A 24,971-nucleotide genomic window follows, 5' to 3' on the forward strand; every position below is an offset into this window, starting at 1 on the left:
TGGCAAGCTGCCCATAATTGGTCTTTGTTAGGGCTTCCTTCCCCATTCCACTGGCTCACTTATTTAAGTGGTCCCCAAACAGCTGTGGGGGGTGTGCTTGACTCCTTAGTCCATGGCTATAGCCACAGTGGTTCTCCTCGTTCTTTCTGCTCCTCAATGCTGCCTTCAGGAGCAAGCCTTCTGCCATCTGCCAGGCAGTTCTGTTTTGGATAAACTACAAGAGACGCTGCTCAGTGATTCTTGATTCTGTTTACCAGTCGTACTGCAGGCTGGGACCATTGTTGCTGACCCCAGGGCTGCAGGGTAAACGGCCTTCGCAGGCATCCCATAGCTATCCCACATCCGGAGCGCTGCCTGCAGGAGGGACAGGTTCTGTCTCCTCTCGGAGAGCTCACATTCCTTCGTCCAGGAGTCTTTGTCCTTGTGGTTGGGCATCTCCACAAGTCCAAGCACCAGCCCCTCATCCCCTTCCCTACCAGCTTAGCTCCTGCAAAGAGCTAATTAACTCTCTGGAGGCTTGGGTGAGGTCTTCTTTGGCCTTGCACTTGAATCACAATGAAACTGTTTCCTGGGGTAAGAACTTAGGCCAGAGGTTCTTGACTTTGAGTGAGCACAAAAATTACCTTGGGAGCTGGGAGATAAAGTGGATTTCCCTCCTCCTTCTGTTTTAGCAGTTTTGGAATGGGAGCCAGGCGTCTGCATTTAGCTAACACCAGGTGATTCTCTCCTGCAGGTGGTTTAAGGATCACACTAGAAAACAAATACGGGTTAGGTTTTGGAACACAGAGGAACAGAGAGAGAGAGAAAATACACTTTTCAGGGGGGAATTGGCAAACATTAACATCTTAACTGATCATCCTGCCAGAAATATTTGCATAGTATAAATACATATTCATATAATATTATGGATACTATTAGTATAACCATAAATACATGATCTACCTAGCATTTTTACCTGGTATTATAGTGTCATCATTTTCTCTTTTTTTCTTAAAAAGTCATTCAAAAACATGTTTCTTATATTCCCATAAGATTTAGCTGTATAAATATCTTAATATTTATTTACCTAACCCTTGTTATGTGACGTATGGCTTGTTTTCAAGGGTTGATGTAATAAATAATGTTTTGACGAACATACTTCTCCATAAATTATTGTTCTGCATTCGTATTTAAAACTAAAAACCATTATGAAAATTCAGACTAAGTCTGATGTTACTTTGAAGTATTTGGTGTTAAAGTATTTGTTTTTTTCTCCAGCAAAAAAATTCGCAGGGTTTGGTTCTTATTTCATAACCAATTGTTTCTCCCACCTTGAAAACTAGCTTTCTGTTTTAACAAAATAGAAAATAGATGGATGATTCAGCTTAGAAGAAAGAAGTATTTTTAATATAATACTCATGAACCAACACTGTTGTAAGTGGGGCGAGTGCAGCAATTGTTGGAAGCCTCAAAGAACACTGTCTCCCATGCCAGCCAAATAAGCCCTGGTATTTTCAGCCCACGGGTTGATGTAATCTACCCCAGAAACATCAAGCAGGGTATTTCAGGAAGCATCACAGGTGGTTAAAACATATTTTATGGTCAGAAAGTTGATAACAAGTAACTCAAGCAGTCAGTCGGTAGAACCACTGCACCCCCAGCAATCTTAGCTGGGAACTTGTGGATGTAAATAGAAGGACTACAGGCAAGTGAGAAAGTAAATGGCTCTGTGTGTGTCCAAAGAACTGAACTTTTAATTTAACTTGTACATTTTCTTTCTTTTCTTTTTTTTTGTTTTGTTTTTTGAGATGGAGTCTTGCTGTGTTGCCCAGGCTGGAGTGCAATGGTGTGATCTCGGCTCACGGCAACCTCCACCTCCCGGGTTCAAGTGATTCTCCTGCCTCAGCCTCCTGAGTAGCTGAGACTACAGGCATGTGCCACTAAAAATTTTTATTTTTAGTAGAGACGGGGTTTCTCCATGTTGGTGAGGCTGGTCTCGAACTTCCAACCTCAGGTGATCTGCCCGCCTCAGCCTCCCAAAGTGCTAGCCACTGTACCTGGCAATTTAACTTGTATTTTTTTTTTTTTTTTTAACAAAAGTAAAGCATAGCATTAAACCAGTTCATCTATTTATTCAAGGCAGGGCCATTCTGTCTCATGGGCCATTTTCAACATCAGCAAGGCACTGAATAACTACCTTTTTTTTTTTTTTTTTTTTTTTTGAGACCTAGCCTCGCTCTGTTGCCCAGGCTGGAATACAGTGGCACGATCTCAGCTCACTGCAACCTCTGCCTCCCAGGTTCAAGTGATTCTCCTGCCTCAGCACCCTGAATAGCTGGGATTACAGGCGTGTGCCACCACGCTCGGCTAATTAGTGGGGATGGGGTTTTGCCATGTTGGCCAGGCTGGCCTTGAACTCCTGACCTCAAATGATCCGCCCGCCTCAGCATCCCAAAGTGCTGGGATTCCAGGTGTGAGCCACCACACCTGGTCCTGAATAACTATTAACTGTTTTCATTAAGCAAACATTTTTTGAGAATCTTCTATGTTCAAGACTCTGTTTGGTTTTGGTGATTCAAAGATAAGTAAAATTCAGTGCTTTATCTATCTTGGACCTGCCCACAATCTCCTGGCAGAGAGAAACACATAAACAAAGAGACACCAATAATTCCAGTATAATATGATAATAGAAATGCGTGTGCAATGCTATGGGACCTCTTGGAGTAATTCTAAATGTTTGGGGGGAGGGGGGAGGGATAGCATTAGGAGATATATCTAATGTAAGTGACGAGTTAATGGGTGCAGCACACCAACATGGCACATGTATACATATGTAACAAACCTGCATGTTGTGCACATGTACCCTAGAACTTAAAGTATAATAGTAATAAAAAAGAATAAACAGCCACCAAATTGCCAAAACAAATGGCTAATCAGTTTGTAAATGTTGTTCTTAACTCGAAAGAGACATTATCCTGTCATATTCTAACATAATAATAATTCTGTTATTATATATTACTTAGATGCTTCAAAGCATTTTCACAGATACATGAGAAAATATTGAGTCAGGTGGCTAGACACGGTCTTAGAAATCGTCCAGAACAGTCCCTCGCTTGAGAGGTGAGGAGCTGAGAACCCCAGAAGGTGAGTGACTTCATTCATGCTCCCTCAATGCCTTTATGGCAGGGATGGGACTATGATTCAGGTCCTGTCTTCAGTAGTCCAGTGGACTTTCTCTAACACAAAACACTCTATTTTGTACGGAGTCCCATGCCCTCACTCAGTACTCACTATTGCTATGACCATCTCAATTAGGATGGGAACTAAAGTAAAAGCTATTCGTTCTTATCGTTGCCAGGATAGTGGCTGAGACCCCTATAACAAAAGACAGATTAACAAGAGGAAAGCACACACATTTATTTAATATAAGTTTTATGTGACATGAGAGCCTTCAGAAATGAAGACTCTCCAAAAAAACAGGAGAACTGTTTATTGTTCTGGACAGTTGTGCAGCAATATGATTGGAGGACAAAAGGGCATGGTCTCATGAGAATGAGCTGGGGGAATTTACCAAGGCCTGTCTGCTCAGTTTCATCTCTGTGTCCCTGTGTCTTCAGAGATAAGGATATTCTTTTCCTTTAGGTATAGGGTGGGCACCTCTGGAATGAAGATTTTATGACCTACTTTAGAGGAAAGTCAGAACACATTTTTACAATCTGCTTCAGGGGAGAAGGGGAAGGGGAAGGACAGAAAGCCCCTCCTGCTTCTGCTGTTTTCTCAAATGCCAAGGTGCCAAATTTTGGGGGAGTGTGTCTGGAACCTCACCCCTTTCCACAAAGCTGACACATATGAATATCTCATTAGTACCCGTCTGAGTGTGTTGACTCTTCTCTTTCTTTATATAAAATAGAATTACAATAAGGTTCTCAAATAACATTTTCTCAGGCTTTGTCCCTATAATGCCTCAGTGTCTACCAAATTCCTGCCAAATAGTTCCAGGAGTACCCAAGGGTATCCAGTCCTTCTAAGCATGGGATGTCTGCCATTTTCTTCTTCTGCCCTGACTCACTGGGGTGAATCTCTTGCCAAAGCTGACTGCAAGTGAAGTCACAGATGCTACTGACTCCTGCTAAAGGGACCACCAGATGTGCTCAGCTCTCTATGGGTGGGCCCTGAGGATACTGGTATCTTGGCTAAGGGGACCATCTTTTGTTATTGTTCAAACCAGAGTTGCTATATTTTGGGCTTTCTTTCTTTCTTTCTTTCTTTCTTTTTTTTTTGATACATGGTCTTTCTCTGTCACCCTGGCTGGAGTGCAGTGGCATGCTCACAGCTCACTGCAACCTCCGCCTCCCGGGTTCAAGCCACTCAAGCCATCCTCCCTGCCTCAGCCTCCCTAGTAGCTGGCACTACAGGTGTGCACCATCACACCCAGCTAATTTTTGTACGATTTTCAGAGATGGGCTTTCTCCATGTTGCCCAGGCTTGTCTCAAACTCCTGGTCTCAGGTGATCCACCCAACTTGGCCTCCCAAAGTGCTGAGAGTACAGACATGAGCCACTGCACCTGGGCACATTCTGGGCTCTTGATACACCATCAAGATTGGACAGAGCCTGGTGAAGAGGTTCAGAATTATCCTTCCTTTCAGCAGTAATCCACCGGGCTTATGACCAAGATGTGCTCTGCAATTCTCTCTTCCAATAGGAAGCTCTTGGTCCCTCATGCAAATAGACTCCAGGATGCTTGCCAAATGGGTTTTTAAGACATGACAAAATCCTGGGATGAATGGAGCTTAGATTCTAGTGAACAAAAATCTTTATTTAGAGCAGCCTATATTCTATGGATGTTAATGAGGATTCCAAGGAAAAAGAAGCCCATGAGAGTGGGAAACACTGATTTTAATAGGTTAAATATTTTTTGGGGGTGGGGCAGCAGCTTTATTGAGGTATATTTTATATACCATAAAATCCACTCATTGTAAGTGTTCAATTTGATGATTTTTAGTAAATTCATAGAATTGTACAATCATCACTATAATCCAGTTTTTGAACATTCCCATCAACACCCTCCCCACGCCCCTGAATTTCCTCAAGTTCACTTACAATCATTCCCCACTGTCACCCACAGCTCTGGGCAACCACTAATCTACTTTCTGTCTATGGATTTGCATATTCTGGATATTTCATCTAAATGGAATCATACAACACGTAGTCTTTTGTGTTTAGCTTCTTTCATTTGACATAATGTTCACCCAGGTTGTAGTTTGTATCAGTAATTTGTTTCTTTTTTATTGCTAATCAGTGTTTCATTGCACTGCACTTGGTTTATCCATTCATCAGCTGGTGGACATTTGTACTGTTCCCAGTTTGGGGCAATTATAATGTTGCTATTAACATTTGTGTCCAAGTCTTTGTGTGGGCATATATTTTTATTTATCTTGGGTAGATTCTCAGAACGGAACTGCTGGGTTATTTGGTAAGTGTATGTTTGACATTTTAAGAAACTGACAAACTAGCTTCCAAAGGCTATTTTACATGCCCACTGTCAGTTTCTGAGGGTTCCAGTTCATCACATTCTAGCCAACACTTGCTATTGTCTGTCTGTTGATTAGAGCTATTCTAATGGATGTGTAGTGATATCTTACTGTGGGGTCTAGCAGGTTTTTGTTCAGGTCTTCTCATAGCCTTTAATATAGCAATGTGCATTGTGCATTTCTGAAAGAGAATAGTGAATAGAAGATTCAGTGTTTCCCAAACTTACTTGCTCTTGGAATTCTATTTTTCACTGAAAGGATAATATTAAAGGCCTAATGCTCTACAGAACAGATTTTGGGAAGCATTACATCATTAGATTATCATATTTTTAACTTTGTTCTCTGTGATATTTAGTAATAAGCAAGAGTTTGCTGCACAATGATTTTGAGTCATGTAGCATAGATGCGGAGGCTAATAGAATGTAAAAGTTAAAGGAGGATGCTTAAGAGGTTAGCAGCATGGGAGGTAGTTGTTTTTATGAGGAACTCAATATTAGTTTGTTTTTCTCTGTGTGTGGTTTCCTAGCCCAGCCCTGATGGGCCCCAAATCTCATGGGGCATGAGGCTAGGCTCAAGCTTAGAACTTGGCTACATTTTAATTGTCAATACTTAGATAATAATCATAATTTTTGTTTTTCATGTTTATTATTTTATTTTATTTTATTTTTTTGAGACAGGGGTCTCTCTCTTTCACCCAGGCTGGAGTGCAGTGACATGATCTTGGCTCACTGCAACCTCCGCCTCCTGGGATCAAGTGATCTTCCTTCCTCTGCCTCCTGAGGAGCTGGGATTACGGGTGTGTGCAACCATGCCTGGCTGACTTTTTGTATTTTTTTTGTAGAGACAGGGTTTCACCATGTTGCTCAGGCTGGTCTCAAACTCCTGGAATCAAGCAATCCTCCCACCTCAGCCTCCTAAAATACTGGGATTACAGGTGTGAGCCCTCATGCCCAGACAATAATTATGATGACAACAACAATAATAGCTATTAGATCGGATTTAAATTGATCACATCTGTACCAGACACTGTGCTGAGCACTCTTCATGGATGATCTCAACTGAATTCTCACAATGACCCTACTATAACCATTTTACAGATGAGGAAACTGGGGCACAGAGCAGTTAGTAGCTTGCATGCAGGTAGTAGATGTGGCAGAGTCAGGATTGGAACCTGGACCGTCTAAGACCAGAGTCACTGTTGTACATCCCATAATCATACCAAAAAGGTGGATCAGCCTGAAAAAATATTTTTTTTTTAAATCTTAATTACACAGGAATTATAGGATGCTGGAAAGGTTTCCAGTCCAGAATTTGGCTCCTTAGGGTCATCATTGTTCTAGTCACTCTCGGCCTTTCCTTCTCACCTGATAGGAAATGCACCACTTGTTCTCCTGTGGGAGTCCCCTTGTGTCTGTCCTTCCAGCCCCGTGGCCACCACCTTTGTCCAGGCCTCACCTCACCTCTGGACTATTACCAAGCATGCGCGCACGCGCACACACACACACACACACACACACACACACACACACACGTGCATACATGAAAGCTTCTACCTGGTTTCATTGCCGTTAGATTTTTAATTAAAAACCAGGAGCACATCCCCATCAGGAGGATCTTTCCAGAGCCCTGCCCTGCTGCACTGCACTGCTGTGTCCAGTTTAACAACCTTCACTGGCTCTCTTTTCTCAAAGAAAATTTCAAACCCTGAGCAGGGTATTCAGACTGAATTCTGTTTCCTTCCGCATCATGTCTCCCATAACCTCCCACTCTTGGATCAACTGCTGTAGGCCACCTGGTCTCTTCATTCTGCCAAGACAAGCAAAGCCATCCTGCCTCCATGCCTCTGCATAGCCTTGTCCTCCAGCCTGCCGTGCCTTCCTCTCCATTGTTTGTTTCTCTGAGCCCTTTCCTGCCTTTGGACGTCCCCACTACCTCTAGGATACTATTTCAGCAGATCCCAGCCCCTAGGATCCCTCCTTCCTTTGGAACCCCTTGGAGAACAAATGTTTGTGGCCCTGTGTCGTCTATCTAAGTTCTTCAGCCTCAGTCTTATTTTCTGTAAAATGGGCGCAATAATAGTCCCACCTCATACGGTCGTTGTGCAGGTTAAAAGATGTAAAGCACATGGTAAACTTAGCACAGTAGCTGGCACGAAGCCTCAAGGCAAGTATTCAATAAATGAAAGATACTATTATTAATAATCAAGATTGTAATTTTTATTACCACACGATGCTTTGTGTTGTTTTAATCTAACTCTCTCATGAGGGGTAGATCTTCTGAGAATGGGGATCAAGTCATGTCATAGTCCTGTAATGCCTTCAGCATCAAGATCCCAGGACATGTTTGTTGAAGATGGGTGAGCAAACCCTAACCAAAGAGTTGGAAACTCAGTGTCAATGTGAGCTCTGCCAGCGACTCTGCGTGTGACCTTGACTTATCTTCTTGGCGTCTTAGTTTCTTTCACTCTGTATCATCCCTAACATTCTGTTTTGAACGTGGATTTCAAAGCCAAGCCCTGATATTGATTCTCTGTGTTAATTTGGGCACGTTTTTCAATCTTCTTAGTCCTCAGTTTCTTAATCTGTGAAACGGAGAGAACAATCTTGTTTTACCATTGGCCGTAAGAATAAATGAGGTATTGCTTATAAAATGCTCACCTTAGTACTCAATTCAGTTGCACTTGTGGTTGTTTTATCATAGCTGTTTGATATTGTTATTTGATAAACACTAGGCCTGTTAAATGTATTCGTTTCCTGGGTCTGTCATAAAAAATACTACCAGTTGGATGGTTTGAACCACCGAAATTTATTTGTGTCATAGTTCTGGAGCTTAGATGTTCAGAATCAGGGTGTCAACACAGTTGACTCCTTCTGAGAGCTGTGAGAGAGAATCTGTTGCAGGTTGGGAAGCCTTAGGCTTGTAGATGGCATTTGTCTTGGGTCTTCACGTTGTCTTCCTTTTGAGCATGTCTGTCTTTGTGTCCTTTTGTGAAGACATCAGTCATATTGGATTAGGACCCATCTGAATGATCTCATCTTAACTTGATTACCTCTGGAAAGACTCTATTTCCAAATAAGATCACATTTTGAGGTGCCGGCAGTCAGAACTTCAACATACCTTCACGCTATAGGGACACAATTCAGCCAGTACCATTGAAAATGATTAATAGTTGTATTTCTTAAATGAAATAGAAATGAACACTCACTGGACAGTGATTCCCCTTTACTCCACTGCACTTGACATTCACAGCAGTTCTTTTAACTGAATCAGGTGAGTGGAGTTAGTTTTGATGAAGATCGTCTTCTTTCTGCAAAGCAGCTCCCAGAACCTTTGCCCTGGCTGGTGAGTCCCACAAGTGCTTTTGGAATTGCAAGTCTATCATTTCTGGTTCACGACGTTGTTATAGGGCCCCCAGGATGGAAATAACACACCAGATCTCAGTCAGGTGGCGTTCTTTCCATGTTTTTATAGCGCTCTGCTAACTCTCCTGCTGTTTACATGTGTCTTATATTCCGCCGGTGGTCCCTAAATAGATGTAATAAAAACAGATTTAGAATGTTAATCTGACATGGTTCAGGCCAACATGGTCTAATAGAAATTTATTTACTGGAGATGGTGAAAAATCGGAAAGAGTAGAGTGCGAATCATTTCTTAGTAAGTATTTCTTGCTGGCTTCTTTGGCACTGTTTCTCAAAGTGCAGTCCTGGATTCCCTGTGTTGTTTGTGGAAAATGCAGATTGCAGGGCCCTGCCCCATCCTGCAGATTCAGTGTCTTTCAGGGAGGGGTCCTGGAATTGGCATTTCTGTTGAGCTGCCCATGTTCTGAGTGGTGCTTCACCCTGTAATGTTTGAGAACCACTGGTTTCCGTCCTCTCAGAAGGAAATGCATTGTGTTGTCTGAGTCAGATGGGTTTCAGTGCTGGAGTCTGTCCAGGGCTGAAGACCAGGAGGGCCAGGAAGCAGGTGTGGGGCAGAGCGCCCAGGGATGGGCTGTGGGCAGAGGGAGGAGTCAGGTAGCCATGGTGAGGACAAATGTATCCAATCCTTTGTGAGGTGACATCTGCCGAGCATGCTGAAAGGACAGTGGATTTCAGGTGTGACAGGGAGGCCTGTAAAGGTTGATGGGGTCTGTACTGTGGGCAGGTGGTTTGACCTGGGGCGTGAGTCTCTGGTAGCCTCAATGTGTGAGGTCCGAGCATTATCCCTATCAGAGGGTCCAGCAGCTGGGAGCACTGGGGTGGGGTAGGGGGTGTAGGAGGGGCTGACGCCTAGCCCTGAGGGGCTACTCGGTGAGGTGGGGCCTCAGAGCCACTTGGAGAGAGCTGTGGGCAAATCTGGATTTCTGAGCTTGAAGCAGCCCTTCTTCATTACACTCTGGGAATCTGTATTTTTAAAGCTCCCCAGGTGATTTAATGTGACAGTCCCTCGGGATAGCATTTGGGAAGTATGAGGACATTGGAACGAGCTGGCTTTGGGACCAGTGACCTGGTCCTAATGCTGTGACCTTGATCGCATTACTAACCCACTCGGAGACAGTTTGATTATCTCTCAAATGAAGATACAGATGATTTTTTTTCTTTCTTTTTTTGCTGTTGTGGGAATTACAGATAAGAGATGTGATACACTCAGCACATTTTCTGGCACACAGTAGGCCACAATAAATGGTGGCCCCAAGCCTTGTGAAACCTGAGATTCTAGGCACAATGAGAATCCATTGGGCAAAGGAGTCAACAGAGGGACTCTGATTGGAATTGGGATATAGGATGAGATCTTGGCTCTAGACAACATTGCCTCCTGGTGTCCAGAATTGGAACTAGGGGGGAAAAAAAGAAGCAACATTCATGTCAAGGCTTAAATAGTATTTACCCGTGCAGACCAGGCACGATTCTAAGTGCTTTATGCACAACCTTATGAATTAAGTACTATTGTTATCCCATTTTATACAGGAGAAAATTGAGGCTTGGAAAGATGCGTGTATGGTCACATGGACCATCGTGCAGCAGAATTGAGTTTCAGACCCAGGTCATCTGGCTGTATCCTCAGCCCCCTGTTCCTGCCTGTTTAAGGCTCATATGAGGACAGAGTGGCCTTTGAACCACAATGCTGAGTCTCAAAAGTAAGCTGGGATTCAAGAAAAATGTTTCCGGCTATTTTTTTTGCCATACATTTCTAGATGTTAAATCGTACAGCCACTTCATGACAAAGTTAGAAAAGCGGCATTTTCGTAGCAGAAACAGCTATAATAACCTCCACTATTGCCAAAGGCTTGATAAGTTCTAACAGAAAATCCATGATACAAAATTGTCTTAGAGTATAAATCCCTTGACCACTTTATATTTCATTCTTGCATAAGATTTTTATTTTATTTTATTTTATTTTTTATTATTATACTTTAAGTTCTAGGGTACATGTGCACAACGTGCAGGTTCGTTACATATGTATACATGTGCCATGCTGGTTTGCTGCACCCATTTCATGGGTCAATTAGAGCTTCAAAGGGCGTCTCTGACCACGGTTCCTTCTCCCTTAGCCTCCACTTTCACTGATTCAATCCTCATTCAGTTGATAGAAATTTGAATGTCTGATAAGATTTCTCCCACCTTACACATGAGGCGTTGGCATTACCAAATATATTGGCTTAATTCTGAGAGTATTTTGTTAGAATTTCAACCTTTGTAAATTCTTCTCTATCCCTTCTCTCTGTTCTCAGAGCATAACCTTCGGTGGCAGGACAAATCAGGCCAGCACGCAGTCTGCCAAGTCCTGCTCGCTCCCTGTCAAGAAAAACAGCTGGATCCATTTCTAATCAACACTTTCCAACACAACACTTCTGAGTCTCTGAAGGAGACCAGAGCTTGAAACTTTCCAGACTTCCAACAGACATCGAGTGCAAAAGGATATTTAGGTTGTCTTTGCACAAATCTGGTTGATTTGAGAGATAAAGGGGGGAGAAAACGAGTGTGACTTTCACCTAAGAAGTCACATGAACATATTTCACATTTGAACTACATAATGAATGATGGTTATTGAAATAGCCCAAACCTCTACCACAGAGCGAGGGATATAGCTCAAAAGGCAACCAGGCAGTCACAGAACCAAGGAATGGATGACTACAAGTATCAGGACAATTATGGGGGCTATGCTGCCAGTGATGCCTATTACCGTGGCAATGAGTCCAACCCAGAAGAAGATGCACAGAGTGATGTCACCGAAGGCCATGATGAGGAAGACGAGATCTATGAGGGCGAGTACCAGGGTATCCCTCACCCAGATGATGTCAAGGCCAAGCAGGCCAAGATGGCGCCCTCCAGAATGGACAGCCTTCGGGGCCAGACAGACCTGATGGCTGAGAGGCTGGAAGATGAGGAGCAGTTGGCCCACCAGTACGAGACCATCATGGATGAGTGTGGCCATGGCCGCTTCCAGTGGATCCTCTTTTTCGTCTTGGGTTTGGCCCTGATGGCCGATGGGGTGGAAGTGTTCGTGGTGAGTTTTGCCCTGCCCAGTGCAGAGAAGGACATGTGTCTGTCCAGTTCCAAAAAAGGAATGCTAGGTAAGTGGAAATTTCCAATGATCCCTCCAATGAAAGGGAAGGAGAAGTAAAATTTATCTAGTATCTGTCACTATTAGGCACTTTAAATATATCACAATGTACCCATTTTGCTGTTAAGGAATTTTTGTCTTAGAGAAATCTATTGATTGGCTTAAGTTTGCACAGCTAATAAGTATTGGAGCTTAGGTTTCTATTGAGGTCTATCTGACTTCTGAGCTCTTAGTTTGCTTTCCAGATCTTGTTGCCTCCTTGAGAGTCAGATTTCTTTCTTCTTCATGTTAAACCTTCTTCGATGTCCAAATGACAAATACATTTTGGGAGTGGCAAATGTGGGAGTGGCAAATTAAACCTTCTTCCATGTCCAAATGACAAATACATTTGGGAAGAGATCTCTGGCTGGTCTCTTCCACTTGGTCCTTCTCTCTGTGTCTTTCCAGAGTCTGATGGTGTCTGTTCCTGGTTTCTCATGTACATAAATGTTAGTAGGCTGAATGCCCACATACCCTGGGGATGAATGGTGGGCTTAAGCACACCCGTGGAGTCCCTGCAGGCTGTTGGGAACTATGCTGTGAAGCACAGATGGATTCTGCAGGATAGAGGACCAGCTTTGCAAATCAATTAAGAGATCAGCACCATCAGAGCCAAGCATCAGCATCAGGCTGAGGCAGAGAGGATTTGTGAAATTAGAGAGAGGGTGTGCACAAATGGTGTGATGTGGAAAAGATTCATCATCATATGGACAAGCATTTGTCTTTAGTCACCAAATGTCCTGAAAAATGTATCTACCCTCTAAATTTAGAGTCCATGAAATTAATTGTGCAGCAAACATGTAGTTATGAGAACTAACTATAAGTCAAATTCTCATTCAAGACCAGGACATGCTTATGACCCTCAAGAGCTCAAAATCTATCTAGCAATTCAGCTCCTTCATTCAACAAATATTTTTTATTGGTTTACCTTATGCTAGACTCTGTGCTCAGGATCTGGGAAGAAAATAGCTTTTGTCTCTCAAATAATTTGCATGTAGTTGAACAAACAGACATTAACAAACACAGAGAATTATTTGGTTACGGTAGGGACAGTCTCTATGAAATACCTGGTGCAATTCAGGTCCCCGATACTTGCTATAGAGCAAGAGCTAGCAAACAGTTCTGTAAAGACCCAGATAGTAAATATTGTAGACTTTGCAGACCCAGATGGTCTCTGTCACAATCACTCTACTCTGTCACTGTAGCACAATAGCAGCTTTGAACAACACGTAAACAAATGGGCTATGTTCCAATTAGACTTTATTTACAAAAAATGGTCAGTGGGCCAGATTTAGCCTGCGGGCTGCAGTTTGCAATCCCCTGATTTAGGGCCACTGTAAATAAAATTGAGATATAAAATAAAGAACCTCTGCATAAAAAATTGTCCCTGGGGGCTCTTAAAAATGATTTTACACGTTTGTGTTTAACTAAAGGGCCATTTAAAATGATTAGAACTGTGTCAGATATAACCATGAGGGCACCAAGAGAGACAGAGTATATGCAAACAGAAGAAAGGGCTTGAGAAGCAAAGATATCACCTGGAGTTTTTAAACACCAACATAATTTTAGTGTAGTTCTTTTTCATATTAAAAAATTCTGCTACCTGCTTTTAAGTATAAATAGTAGATTTTTTTTTCAAAGGACAAAACCAAGCAACCAACAACCGACCAACAAAAACCAAAAACCCCAAACAAAACAAAACCATCTCCAACTGATGTAAACATTTCTGAGACATTAATTTGTTTTGCAGTATTCCCAACTGAAACCCTGGGTCCCTGTGAGTCCAAATTGGCAATGTCGGTAATGATTTCATGGCCTGCTGGTCTCTCTGGCACCGTGGTGCCTGGCAGCCTCATTAACAGGGCTGCAGTATGGTTGCAGCTCTTGCTGGCTCCTGGGGCAAATGCTGGGAGTTGCGGGAACGTGGTCTTAATCTGAGAGTCCAGGTTTTTGTAATTTTGCTTTTAGTGTCTGCCCAGAAGATGCGGTGACTCCACCCAAGTGGAGAAGGCAGACCCTCTGAACATAGATGGACTTCCTGTGCACTCGTGGGAACCTCTTTGTGGTCAAGAAAATGAGTGTCTAAATGGATCCGGGGGCTGGATGATTTGAGGATTTCATGAGGCCAGAATTTCCACACGCTGTCACATGGAATCTTCAGAGTCACCATGTCGGTTAGATGATCTTTGTCCTTCAGTGTGAACATGCAGAGACAGATTCAGAGAGTTTTATCTAAGGTCACATAGCTCGTAAGTGTTGAGCAGGGGTTTGACCGAAGGTCTATTTGATTTCAAAGTCTATGCCCATTCTGCCACACCATACTGCCTTTCTCTCACGCCTCATTTGTGGGAAGGAGGTCATGCCATGCACAGGCTGCTCTCTGTGTCATCAAGCACCTCATAGATTACTTGGAACACCAGACTGCTTCCAACAGAAAGGGAACATGGTATGCTGATAATGATGTGGGCACTGGAGTCCAACCTCTAGGGTTTGGCAGCTGGGTATGTCCTACATGTCATCGATCTGCCAGTGACCTTGGGCAAGTTATGACTCCTCCAATTCTCGGTGTTTCCATCTGTAGAATAAGAGCAGTAATGCAGTGCTGTGAGGACTAAATGAGATAATGCAGGTGTAAAGCAACCAGCGCTTGTTGCCCTCTCAACAATGATTAGTTCTCGTTACTTTATATTCTGCCATTCTCCCGTCTGGCATTTGCAGTGAGCTATAGCTTCAGTGAGATGATGAAGCAACGTGGCCCTGGAGCCAGTTGCTTGGATTTGAATCCTTGCTGTGCCAGTTCTTAGTAGTGTGGTTTTGGGAAATTGCCTGGCTTCTCTGTGCCTTGGTTTCCTTGTTTGCAAAATGGAGATAATAATAGTATCTACTTCATAGGATTATTTTGAGGACTAAATGAGGTTAATCCATTTAACATGACTAAAACAGTACCTGCCCCTAATCAGTGCTCAAGACATCTTGGTTATTATTATTGTCGATTGTGGTTGTTCTTATTACTAAATTGATTGCTTGATAATGACTCAGGAACAGATTTTCTCAGGTGAGACTGCAAATTTCTTTCAGCCAATGTTTTTTATGGTAGACTTCTAAGGTCAAGCTATCCTGCCTCAGCTGGCGAAAAGGCTGTTTATGTTTGAGTGCTGCTAACTCAGTTCTGTCTTTCCCCATCCTCTCTCTGTTTTAAAAAGAAACTCTCTGGTTGGGTGTGGTGGCCCATGCCTGTAATCCCAGTGCTTTGGGAGGCTGAGGTGGGACGATCACTTGAGCCCAGGAGTCTGAGATCAGCCTGGGCAACATGGTGAAACCCGTGTCTACAAAATACAAAAGAAATTAGCCAGATGTGGTGGTGCATGCCTGTAGTTCCAGCTACTTGAGAGGCTGAGGTGGGAGGATTGCTTGGGCCCAGGAGACAGAGGTTGCAGTGAGCTGTCATTGTGCCACTGTACTCCAGCCCGGATGAAAGAGTGACACCTTGTCTCATTAAAAAAAAAAAAAAAAAAAAAAAGAAAAGAAAAAGAAAGTCGCTGAAAGTGATGTCTTTACGCTTGTCTCCTACTTGATGGCCCAGGAAAGGAATTCAGTAAGAGAAATCTCCACTCCCAAATTCAAGTGTCAAATCATAGGATATTTTGTTATTTTTTTCCTGGAAATGAATGAATCCATTTGGAAAATAAAGAAATATCCGTTGGCCAGGTGACAAAAATATCTGGGTGCTGCTGTCCTATTTTTCTGAGCTTTTAGAAAGATGAATGTTTGCTTCTCTTGAGCGTTATGTTTTATTGGATCTTCATCTAGAACTGTCTCACTTGGGGAAGAAAAAGATCTGTGAGTATATTGTTAACATTGAAGGCTCAACCCTGCTTAGTGTCCAGGAGTTGGTCTCCTTCAACTCTCAATGAAGGAGAAGGCATTCATTTGTTAATTAAACTCTTCACCCATTCTTTTAAAAAATGGTTGAACATTACCACACGCCTGGTACTCCTCTGGTTTATAGCAATACAAGGAGACAAAGTCCTGGCACTCAATGAGTTTTATTCTAATGGCGGAAATAGAGGTCACACAGAGATGTTAAACACAAACACCACAACATAATCATGCAATGCAACATTCAGCCTTCTCACTTTTATTCAGATAGGAAGGAAACAAAGACAGTGTAAAGGGATAGAGCTTGAGGTTGATGGGGTGGGGGGCGTTCTAGAGTTAGGTGATTTGTTTTTGCAATTGCTCTATTAACGATTGTGTGACCTTGGGCCAATCTGAAGTCTTTCTTCTGAGATTCCACAGTTTTTGGTGGTTGATGAGTGAATCCACATGTATTTTAACCTTTCATGTGATAATTATGCATTTTCTGGGTATGTAAAAAAAAATCACCCGAAGAAATGACTAAACTTAGGAAGCTCAGGGCTATGTGGCAAGGTAAGCCCTTTGGTTCTTACAAATGACATCACTGACAACGGATTGCCATGTTTAGGAGTGCGGACTTGATTCCACTGGTAGTGGAGAGCTGTTTAATGGGGAGCTATGAAATATGCCTTTGAGGAAGGAGGTGATAAGATGGGGCCTGTGGTTTAGGGTGATCACTCTGCCCCAGTGATTTTGGTACTGAGAGTGCTTCTAGAGGAGCGGAATTTTGAGGATGAGTTTTCTGAATTGGTTCTGGGGTTTCTGGAATTGGCTTTCTAATCTGATTAGATTTAAAGATACTTTATTTTTTGAGTGTGGGAGCCTTGTCTCCCTGGAGCTATTACTATTAAATGGCAAAAACTGCAATTACTTTTGCACCAACCTATAGGATGACAATATTGGCGACACGTAAGGCAAACCAACCCCATCCTTTTCTGCCTGCATTTGATAAGTTGACACCAATTTTTCACAACTGCAAATAAGCACCTCAACCTGGAACTGTGGGCTATTCCCTACCTTCATGCCTATAATAGTGAGCTTCACTTTCAGGCAAGAGTTCCGTGTTTTGCCTGCAGAGTTTTCATTTCTTGGAAGGATCCAGTGACTTGTGTATTTTATTGGCTGTTAGTTTCTTGCCGTCTGCAGTGAAAAGACTCTGGGAGTTATACCTTTCAGAAAGTGATTTAGAATCTAACAGTTGACCCCTGGGGCATGGTGTCTGTGCCAGCCATACGGAGGACACAGAGCAATGTCAGATGGGGCAGATTCATTAGAATAAATTGTGAGCTGAATTTTCATAGCAGCTCAGAGATAGATATATTACTCTGCTGTCGTGAAAGATTATCCTGTGATTGTTTTATATGCAAATTCTAGCCGAGCATCAGGGCATAATATTTGATTTATGAGCCGTGTTTTCTTTAGGCCTAAATTCGTTGTCAGTTCCTGAAAGGAGGAGCCACTCTGTGTCTCAGAAGGGGGTGGCATGGAGGGGGGTCACTTCTGTGGCACAAAATATGTCCTCAGTGACCAAGTATTTACCTACTTACTCATGATGGTGAAATCCACCACTGGGAATGTCCATGTATTTCTTTCTGTGTTTGATTTATATCAGTTGTTCTTATTTATACTGTTTAGATCATGTAATTCTTCAGGATAGACTGATTACTTGATGCTCTTGTGAAAACAAAAAGCATCAGAAGAAATAGAATAGACTTAAAATGAACGGCTCCCTTAGCAGACGTACACGGATTGCTGTGTTTAGGAGTGTGGAGTTAATTCCACCGGCAATGGAGAGCTGTTTAATGGGGAGCTATGAAATATGCCTTTGAGGAAGGAGGTGATAAGATGGGGCCTGTGGTTTAGGGTGATCACTCTGCCCCAGTGATTTTGGTACTGAGAGTGCTTCTAGAGGAGCGGAATTTTGAGGATGAGTTTTCTGAATTGGTTCTGGGGTTTCTGGAATTGGCTCTCTAATCTGATTAGATTTAAAGAGTTTATTTTTTGAGTGTGACATATTGTTATAGCAGTGGTTCCTTTTGAATTTTTCACGTTTAAAATAGAATTTCAACTTTTATTTTAGATTCAGTGGGTACACGTGCAGGTTTGTTACATAGATATATTGTATGATGCTGAGGTTTGGGATACAAATGATCCCATCATCCAGGTAGTGAGCAAAGAACCTAACTGTTTTTCAGTCCTTTCTCCTCTCCAGTAGTCCCCAGTGTCTATTATTCCCATCTGTATGTCACGAATACCCAATATTTAGCGCTCACTTATAAGTGACAATATGCAGTGTTTAGTTTTCTACTCCTGCATTAATTTGCTTAGGATTATGGCCTCCAGTTGCATCCATGTTGTTGTAAAGAACATATGATTTTGTTCTTTTTTATGGCTGTGTAGTATTCCATGGTGTATATGCACCACCTTTTCTTTATCCAATCCCCTGTTGATGGGCACTTATGTTGATTCCACGTTAAAGACCCTTTTGACTCTATTTCTAGGAGTAAAGAGAGCACTGATAGTCCATGTTGTGACGTGGCAATGAAGATACATAAAATATCACTAGATACATCTAATCAAATCCTTATAATAGGCAAGAATCTGAGTGACCAAGTACATGATACCTTCAAACATTTTTGTCAAACTAATGAGTATAAAGACTTTGGCTGTTAGCACTAATGTTACTGGACAAAGTGGGGGAAAGAAATGAACAAGCCCAAGGATTCAAATTCCCAGTTCAAATGCTGCATAAAGGATTTGAAAGCTTCTGTGTTTCCCTTGAAAGAGATCCTTATCTCCTGAGATTGCTGAAAACCAAACCCAGAATCTCATTCTGTGAGTGGCTGAATTACAGTGAAAATTGAATTCCCAGCCTTGCAGGGTGTCTTCTGTTAAAGTGAGAACATTGACTGGGAAGGAATGAGATCCTGAAAGTCAGCATGGGGATGTGTGGGAAGACTGATGAAATTGGGAACACTGAGCCCCTACATTCTGATGAGTCTTCTTTGCCATTATAAGCATCCTCTCTGCCCCCGTTCAGAGGAGATGAACTTTGCATTGACTGAGGAGTCTGTAATTGCCTCTCCTGAGGCAGTTGCCTTGCAAGACTTGCTGATTCTCGTCAGGACCCACCCCCTCCACCCCTCTTTGCTTCTAGACCTGTAACTAGAGTCAAGTCCCATCAGGCCTCTAAAGGTGAGGCACAACATGTGGACCATGAAGAGGTGGTTACACTCCAAAAGAATGACTTGATTTTTCTGGAAAGTATATGTAGGAATGGATATTAAGGGTGTGGGATACTGGTGGAAGAAACATAAAGTTGGGTCAGGCTAAATTTATTGATTTGGGCCCACTAAGCAGAAATTCTGCATTTAATGTTGCAGCTTGTAGGGCTGGAAAAAACTCTACTATTTGTTTCATTGGTTGGCTGAAATGTAGACCAAAATGTGGCCCATAGTAAACGAAGTCGAAATGCCAGACCTATGTTGGTTTATGTTAGAGGAAGAGATTGATAGGTCTAGGAATATTTGCATGTTAGAGCGGATTTTTCATTTCAGATCTACTCACCCTCACTTGGAGGGTTCAGAGGACACATCTTTTACCATGACTATGTGAGTTTTTTGAGGGGATCCTCAGTGTTCTTAAAGAGATCTGTGATTACTGTGCTCTCTGGAACAGACCTTACAGTGTGGACTGTAGTCATGGAGTTGCAACACCTAAATGCAGTGGGAATAATTGGATCCCAGGGTGCAAGGGCCAAGTGGTGGCACTCAGTCACCAAAGGCAAGGGGAGTGTGGTTATTGTAGTGGACAGCAGAGGCAAAGCAGAAATCAGAACAGTCTGACCTATGTAGACCTGTGGTACTGGCTAGTTCATTGTGGCATTTTTAGAAATGAAATAAATAGGAAGTCTACTAAACTCTTACTTGATCTGGATAAGAGTAAACTTCTAGGTCAAGTGAACAGAAGTCTCATGAAATATAGAAACAGAGCATCACGGCTTCTCGGTCAATTCCCAGACTTGAGCCAGTATACAGACCCAGAAACCCTTGAATGAAAGGGAGGCTGAATCTCCTTGAGGAGGGACCCCAGTACACTGCCAAAAATTTATACCATTAATCTTTCTCTCAGTGTTCCCCAAAGAGACCTGTGGGCTTTTACTAGGTGACTGTGCATTGGGGAAAGGAAAATAGTCAGACCTTTTGAAGATACTTGCTCTGAACTGACACTAATTCCAAGAGACTGAAAACGTCACTGTGGCCCATCAGTCAGAGTAGGAGCTTATGGTGGTTAGGTGATCAATGGAGTTTTAGCTCAGGTCCATCTCACAGCGGGTCCTCAAACTTGTTCTGTGGTTTTTCCCCCAGTTCAGGAATGCATAATTAGAACAGACATCCCGAGCAACTAGCAGAATCACCACATTGGTGAAGAAAGGATCATTGAGGAGAGAGACTGGAGGTGGGAGAACCCATAGAATGTTATTGGGGTAAGAAATACGCAATTCCTAAACTAGTCTTTAGAGGTAATAGTAGAAGCCATTTGAGTGTTTTGAAAAATTGAGGTTTTTATGTAGGCCTTAAAAACACTTCTGCTATAAGCACCATTATTTTCTTGTACAATTTATGCAAGGAAGAAAACCCTTCTTAACATCAAGAGATTTACATTTTTACACAGTGGGTTGCGTTTATTATAATACAGTCAGTGAATTCATAGTCAGAGGGTTGACTATTACAAAGCTTATGAGTAAATTCACTTTTCTGTAACTAACACACAATGAATAGAAAGAAGTTTTTCTACAGTCAACCAACCAACCAACCACCTAGCCAGCCAACCAAAAAGCAAGCTCCGTACTCTCAAGATTAAGAGCAATTTCACAATTAAACCACTGGGGGTTAAAAAAAAAATCTCTCGAGGAGAAGGTCTTGCACACAAAACACTCATTTTATCATATGAGATACAGATTCAGTATGGATTTAGCTTTGAATGTGACACTTTCCCCACTTGTCTACTGCTATTTTTTGTGCCTTTCAGCTTATTCCAACATCAAAGGAGAGAGCCTACTACCAGTCTCAAAAGCACTTGTGTCAACAACTTTAAATTATTAACTCCTTGTTGAAACTTACAGTTTCTGAGTTATTGGATTTTGATCAAGATTTAATCAAAGATATGTGGAGCTTGTGTAGATTTTAGTTTTACTGGGAATAAACAGCAATGTCTGGAAAGAGAGGGAGATGCAGAGATAGAGAGGGGGAGAGAGAGAAGACAGGGCAGTAGAGGATGGTTCTTAGCTCCCAAGGATGTTGGGAAAATTAAATGAAATTACCCCTGCTAACTGCCCTAACTACTTTGCTCAGGATCTGCACACAGTAGGTGCTTAGTCAGTACTCATCCTGCTCCCCTGATCCAACTGCAAAACCTGATGTTTTAGCTTCTCAGTTGTTTCAACATTGATTAAAGCAAGGATGTCTCAGAACATTCTGTCCACTTTGCCTGCAGAATATCTCCCTTGGCAATGTCACCTTCAAAGACTTTAATGAGTTGTTTTTCCTCCACAGTTAAGTGCACCCTTCTGGAAGACCTGGCAAATGAAAGATGTTTAGTAACTACCAATTTGCTAATTATCAGAATAAACATATGTTATTTATTTGTATTGATTCACCTATATTTATGCTTATATTTGCTTCCACAATGGAAAACTTCACCAAGAATAAAAAAGACTCATAAGACCCTTGACCCACATGTTGGAAAATATGATCTTCCAGACCACAGAAAGCACAACAGAAATGAATGAGAGGAATTCTTAAGTAAATTGGCATATTTACTGAGAATGGAGGTGGAAGTTGCAGAGTTGGGAGTGGGCTGGAAATATATAAAGATCATTCCCTGTACAAGTATATGTAAGCTTTTGACCTTGGTGGCCCAATGAAGAGGGTTTAGAGATGGATCTTTTATAGAATCATAAAGGACTTTATTCTGGTTATCTACTATTGCATATCAAACAAGCAAGCAAACATATACTCCCCATAGAACCAAAACCTCCATGCCATTTACTTTGCTTATAAATCTGCAGTCTGGGCAGACACCTGGCCCCTATTCCACTTGACATTACCTGGGGCAGCTGGAAGGTGGGGGCTAGAATCATCGGAGGGCTCACCCACACAAATATCTGGTACCCAGACTGGAAGACGCAGATGGCTGGGGCTTCTTTTGAGCATCTGTCTCTATCTCCATATGATCTTTAAATGTGATCTTTCCAACATGGCAGCTCCAGGGTAGCTGGATTTTTTTTTTTTTAACCTGTTGGCTTGGAAAGAGATCTTGAGAGAGAAAGACAAGCAGAAGCCTTTTGTGACTTTGCCTCAGAAGTCAAGCATGTTATTTCCTTGAATTCTATTTGTTGAGATAGTAATAAAGACCAGTTCAATTTCAAAAAGAAGAAATAGACTCCATCTTCTAATGGAGGAAATGACAAGGTTCTGGAGAGCATGTGAAACCAGAAATATTGCTGAGCTATGTTTGTGCAGTATGGGCAGTTCCTGACTTTCTTTAGAATGAGTCCTCTGTGTGGCCCCTCTCAAAGTCATGCCCTATTGACATGTTGGGCTGGACAATTCCATGTTCTGAGGGGCTGTCCTTTCCATTGTAGGATGCTTAGCAGCATCCCTGGCCTCTACCCACTAGATGCCTGTAGCACCCTGCTCCCAGTTGTGACCAAAAACATCTCCAGGTATTGCTAAATGTCCCCTGGGGAGCAAAATCACTTCCAGTTGACAACCACTGCACTAGATGAATGTCCTTAATCCTAACTGCCCAATAGAATCACCTGAGGAGCTGCTGATAAAAAGCACAGGCTGTGCTTTGGAATAACTAAGCCAGAATGTCTATGGATGAGTCATGGGCATGTACATTTTTTAATAGCTCCATAGTGACAGTATTGTACAGCCAGAGTAGAGAGCCACGTAGTTTATACAAAGACTGCGTATCAGTAGGAGCTGCTGAGATGTCAGGGTTTTTGCTTAAGACAAAGACTGTATATCAGTAGGAGCTGCTGAGATGTCAGGGTTTTTGCTTATCGAGCTGTATTAAAAAGTAGGAACGATCCCCACATGGCTTTCTTCCTGTATTTGCGATGATGTTTGGAATATTTGCACATATCTTCGGTAGCATGAAAAAATGGAACTGCATTAAAAAATCTTGTACAGTGCTTTACAGATTTTCAATGGTTTTCCTAATCGCTCTTATTTGGTCTTTAAATCACTCTGTGAGATGAGTAGAGTGATAGTCTGTATTTATGCAATGAGGGGAGTGTTGCCCAGAGACCTTAAGGCATGAGTGCTGGACCCCAGTTCCTAATGTGATTTTCCTGTCCTGTGTTGCCACTCATTGTTACAATGGGTTCCCTCATATGAATGAAGTTGAAAGGTTTATTTTCTCCCATACAGACTTCTTCATAGAAAGCAAAAGAAACTGATACGAATAAATCAGTTGTTTCCCACTGTCTTATATAACCTGTTCCTTTTTTTTCTAATTTAAAATCAAATTATAATAATTATACTACTATCACCAGTACCAAGAGTTATAATTTGATAAGCTCTTTCTTTGCATCCATTTTGTACTAGGTATCTTATATTATACCATTTCTAACCTTTATAATGACCTGAAAGACAAACATGATTTTCACTGTTTAACAGATGAGAAAACATAGGCTCTAAGAGGGTAAAGTAACTTGGAAAAACTAGTCAGTGACAGATCTAGGATTTCAAAAATCCAGTTATATCTGACTTCAAAGTCTGTTGCTTCTCCTTTATCTTGCTCTCCCACCCCTGGAAGACTTTTCCAGGTGCGCATTACACATATAACCTTAAACAACTTTTATGCAAAATGCGTGACTCCAATAAGATGCAAGTCTGAGGTAGGCATTGGCCTCTCAGGGTGCTGGAGTCAGTGCCAGCCCATCTCTGTAGGCAAGAGAGGGATGTTGTTTGTGTCTCAGCCAGTGGGTGTAAAATCAGCACCGAGCTGATTTCATTGGAAGGGGAAACTGCAGGGGTCTGCAGTGATCCCTGAGGCTAGACTGTCAGCCTAGAATAGGCTGCCAGAGAGCTGAGCGGTGACATTGCCATCCTTTGTGTCAGGGGCCCAAGAGATGATCCGTCACTAAGTATGGAGCAGAGCAACAGAGCACAAAGAATTTCCCGCATCCCTTCCGCCAGCAACCCCGTCAGACAGACAACACTCGGGTCCTCGGTGGAGCTCATGACTGCCAGCTAAAATGACTCTTTCAGGCCAGTGGGTGTAAAATTCCTCTTTATTTTGTAAATCTTAACCAGGACTAGCTCAGATGAACTGATTTTCACTTTGCAAAGGATTGATTTTAATTTCAGAGAAGAAACCTGGAAAGTCACAAATATTAGCAGGGATGGAAGAAAGGGGGTGTGATAGAAGGTCCTGGAAATGTAATAGCCTTTGAAATGCCCCATGGGGTCCACTGAACAGGCTGGATGTGAACGTCCTCTTCTCCGTGTGGGCTGGCCTGGCTGCTTGAATGTGTGGAGTGTACGCTTTCTGTTTCACCACTGGAGATTTTGCTGACTCAGAGGCATTCATCAATCTCTGCTGGGGATGTGCAGAAAATAGTCCAAAGAAGTTTTGTCCTTGCCGTGTCCTCTCTGCCTCACCTCTCTGTGGGTCCCAGAAAAGGAAGTCTTGTGCTCGAAAGGAGACATGATAACAGATTATAAGGTATAAGGCATGAATTACAAAATTATAGTACCATCTAATATTAGAAATGAAAGAAAGGAAGGAGACCTCCTAGCATGCCCTTCGTTTCTGACTTGAAGAAACTGAGCCCCAAGGAGAAAGTGACTTGGTCAAGGTCATATACTCTCAGACCAGAATCTGGGACTCCTGACTATTGGCACAGAATTCTTCCCCCTGTGCCAAGTTGTCTTGCTGTTTG

The 24,971-nt window shown here is 42.3% G+C and overlaps 1 protein-coding gene across 9 annotated transcripts in view; it reads left to right on the forward strand.

Annotated features, from left to right (window-relative positions):
* SV2B (synaptic vesicle glycoprotein 2B) overlaps nucleotides 1–24,971 on the forward strand; it is a 201,852-nt gene that overhangs the window by 114,852 nt on the left and 62,029 nt on the right. For 8 of the 9 annotated variants that reach the window (XM_016927459.4, XM_016927458.4, XM_016927461.4 and 5 more), the window contains one exon: nucleotides 11,223–12,065. The exons of the other annotated variant lie outside the window; for it this stretch is intronic. In XM_016927459.4, coding sequence (XP_016782948.1) covers nucleotides 11,615–12,065 — 451 coding nt within the window. In that variant the 5' untranslated portion in view covers nucleotides 11,223–11,614. The remainder of the gene's footprint in view (nucleotides 1–11,222; nucleotides 12,066–24,971) is intronic. 9 annotated transcript variants of the gene reach the window in all.

This window comes from Pan troglodytes, chromosome 16 (assembly GCF_028858775.2).
Source record: "Pan troglodytes isolate AG18354 chromosome 16, NHGRI_mPanTro3-v2.0_pri, whole genome shotgun sequence".
Lineage (NCBI taxonomy): Eukaryota > Metazoa > Chordata > Mammalia > Primates > Hominidae > Pan > Pan troglodytes.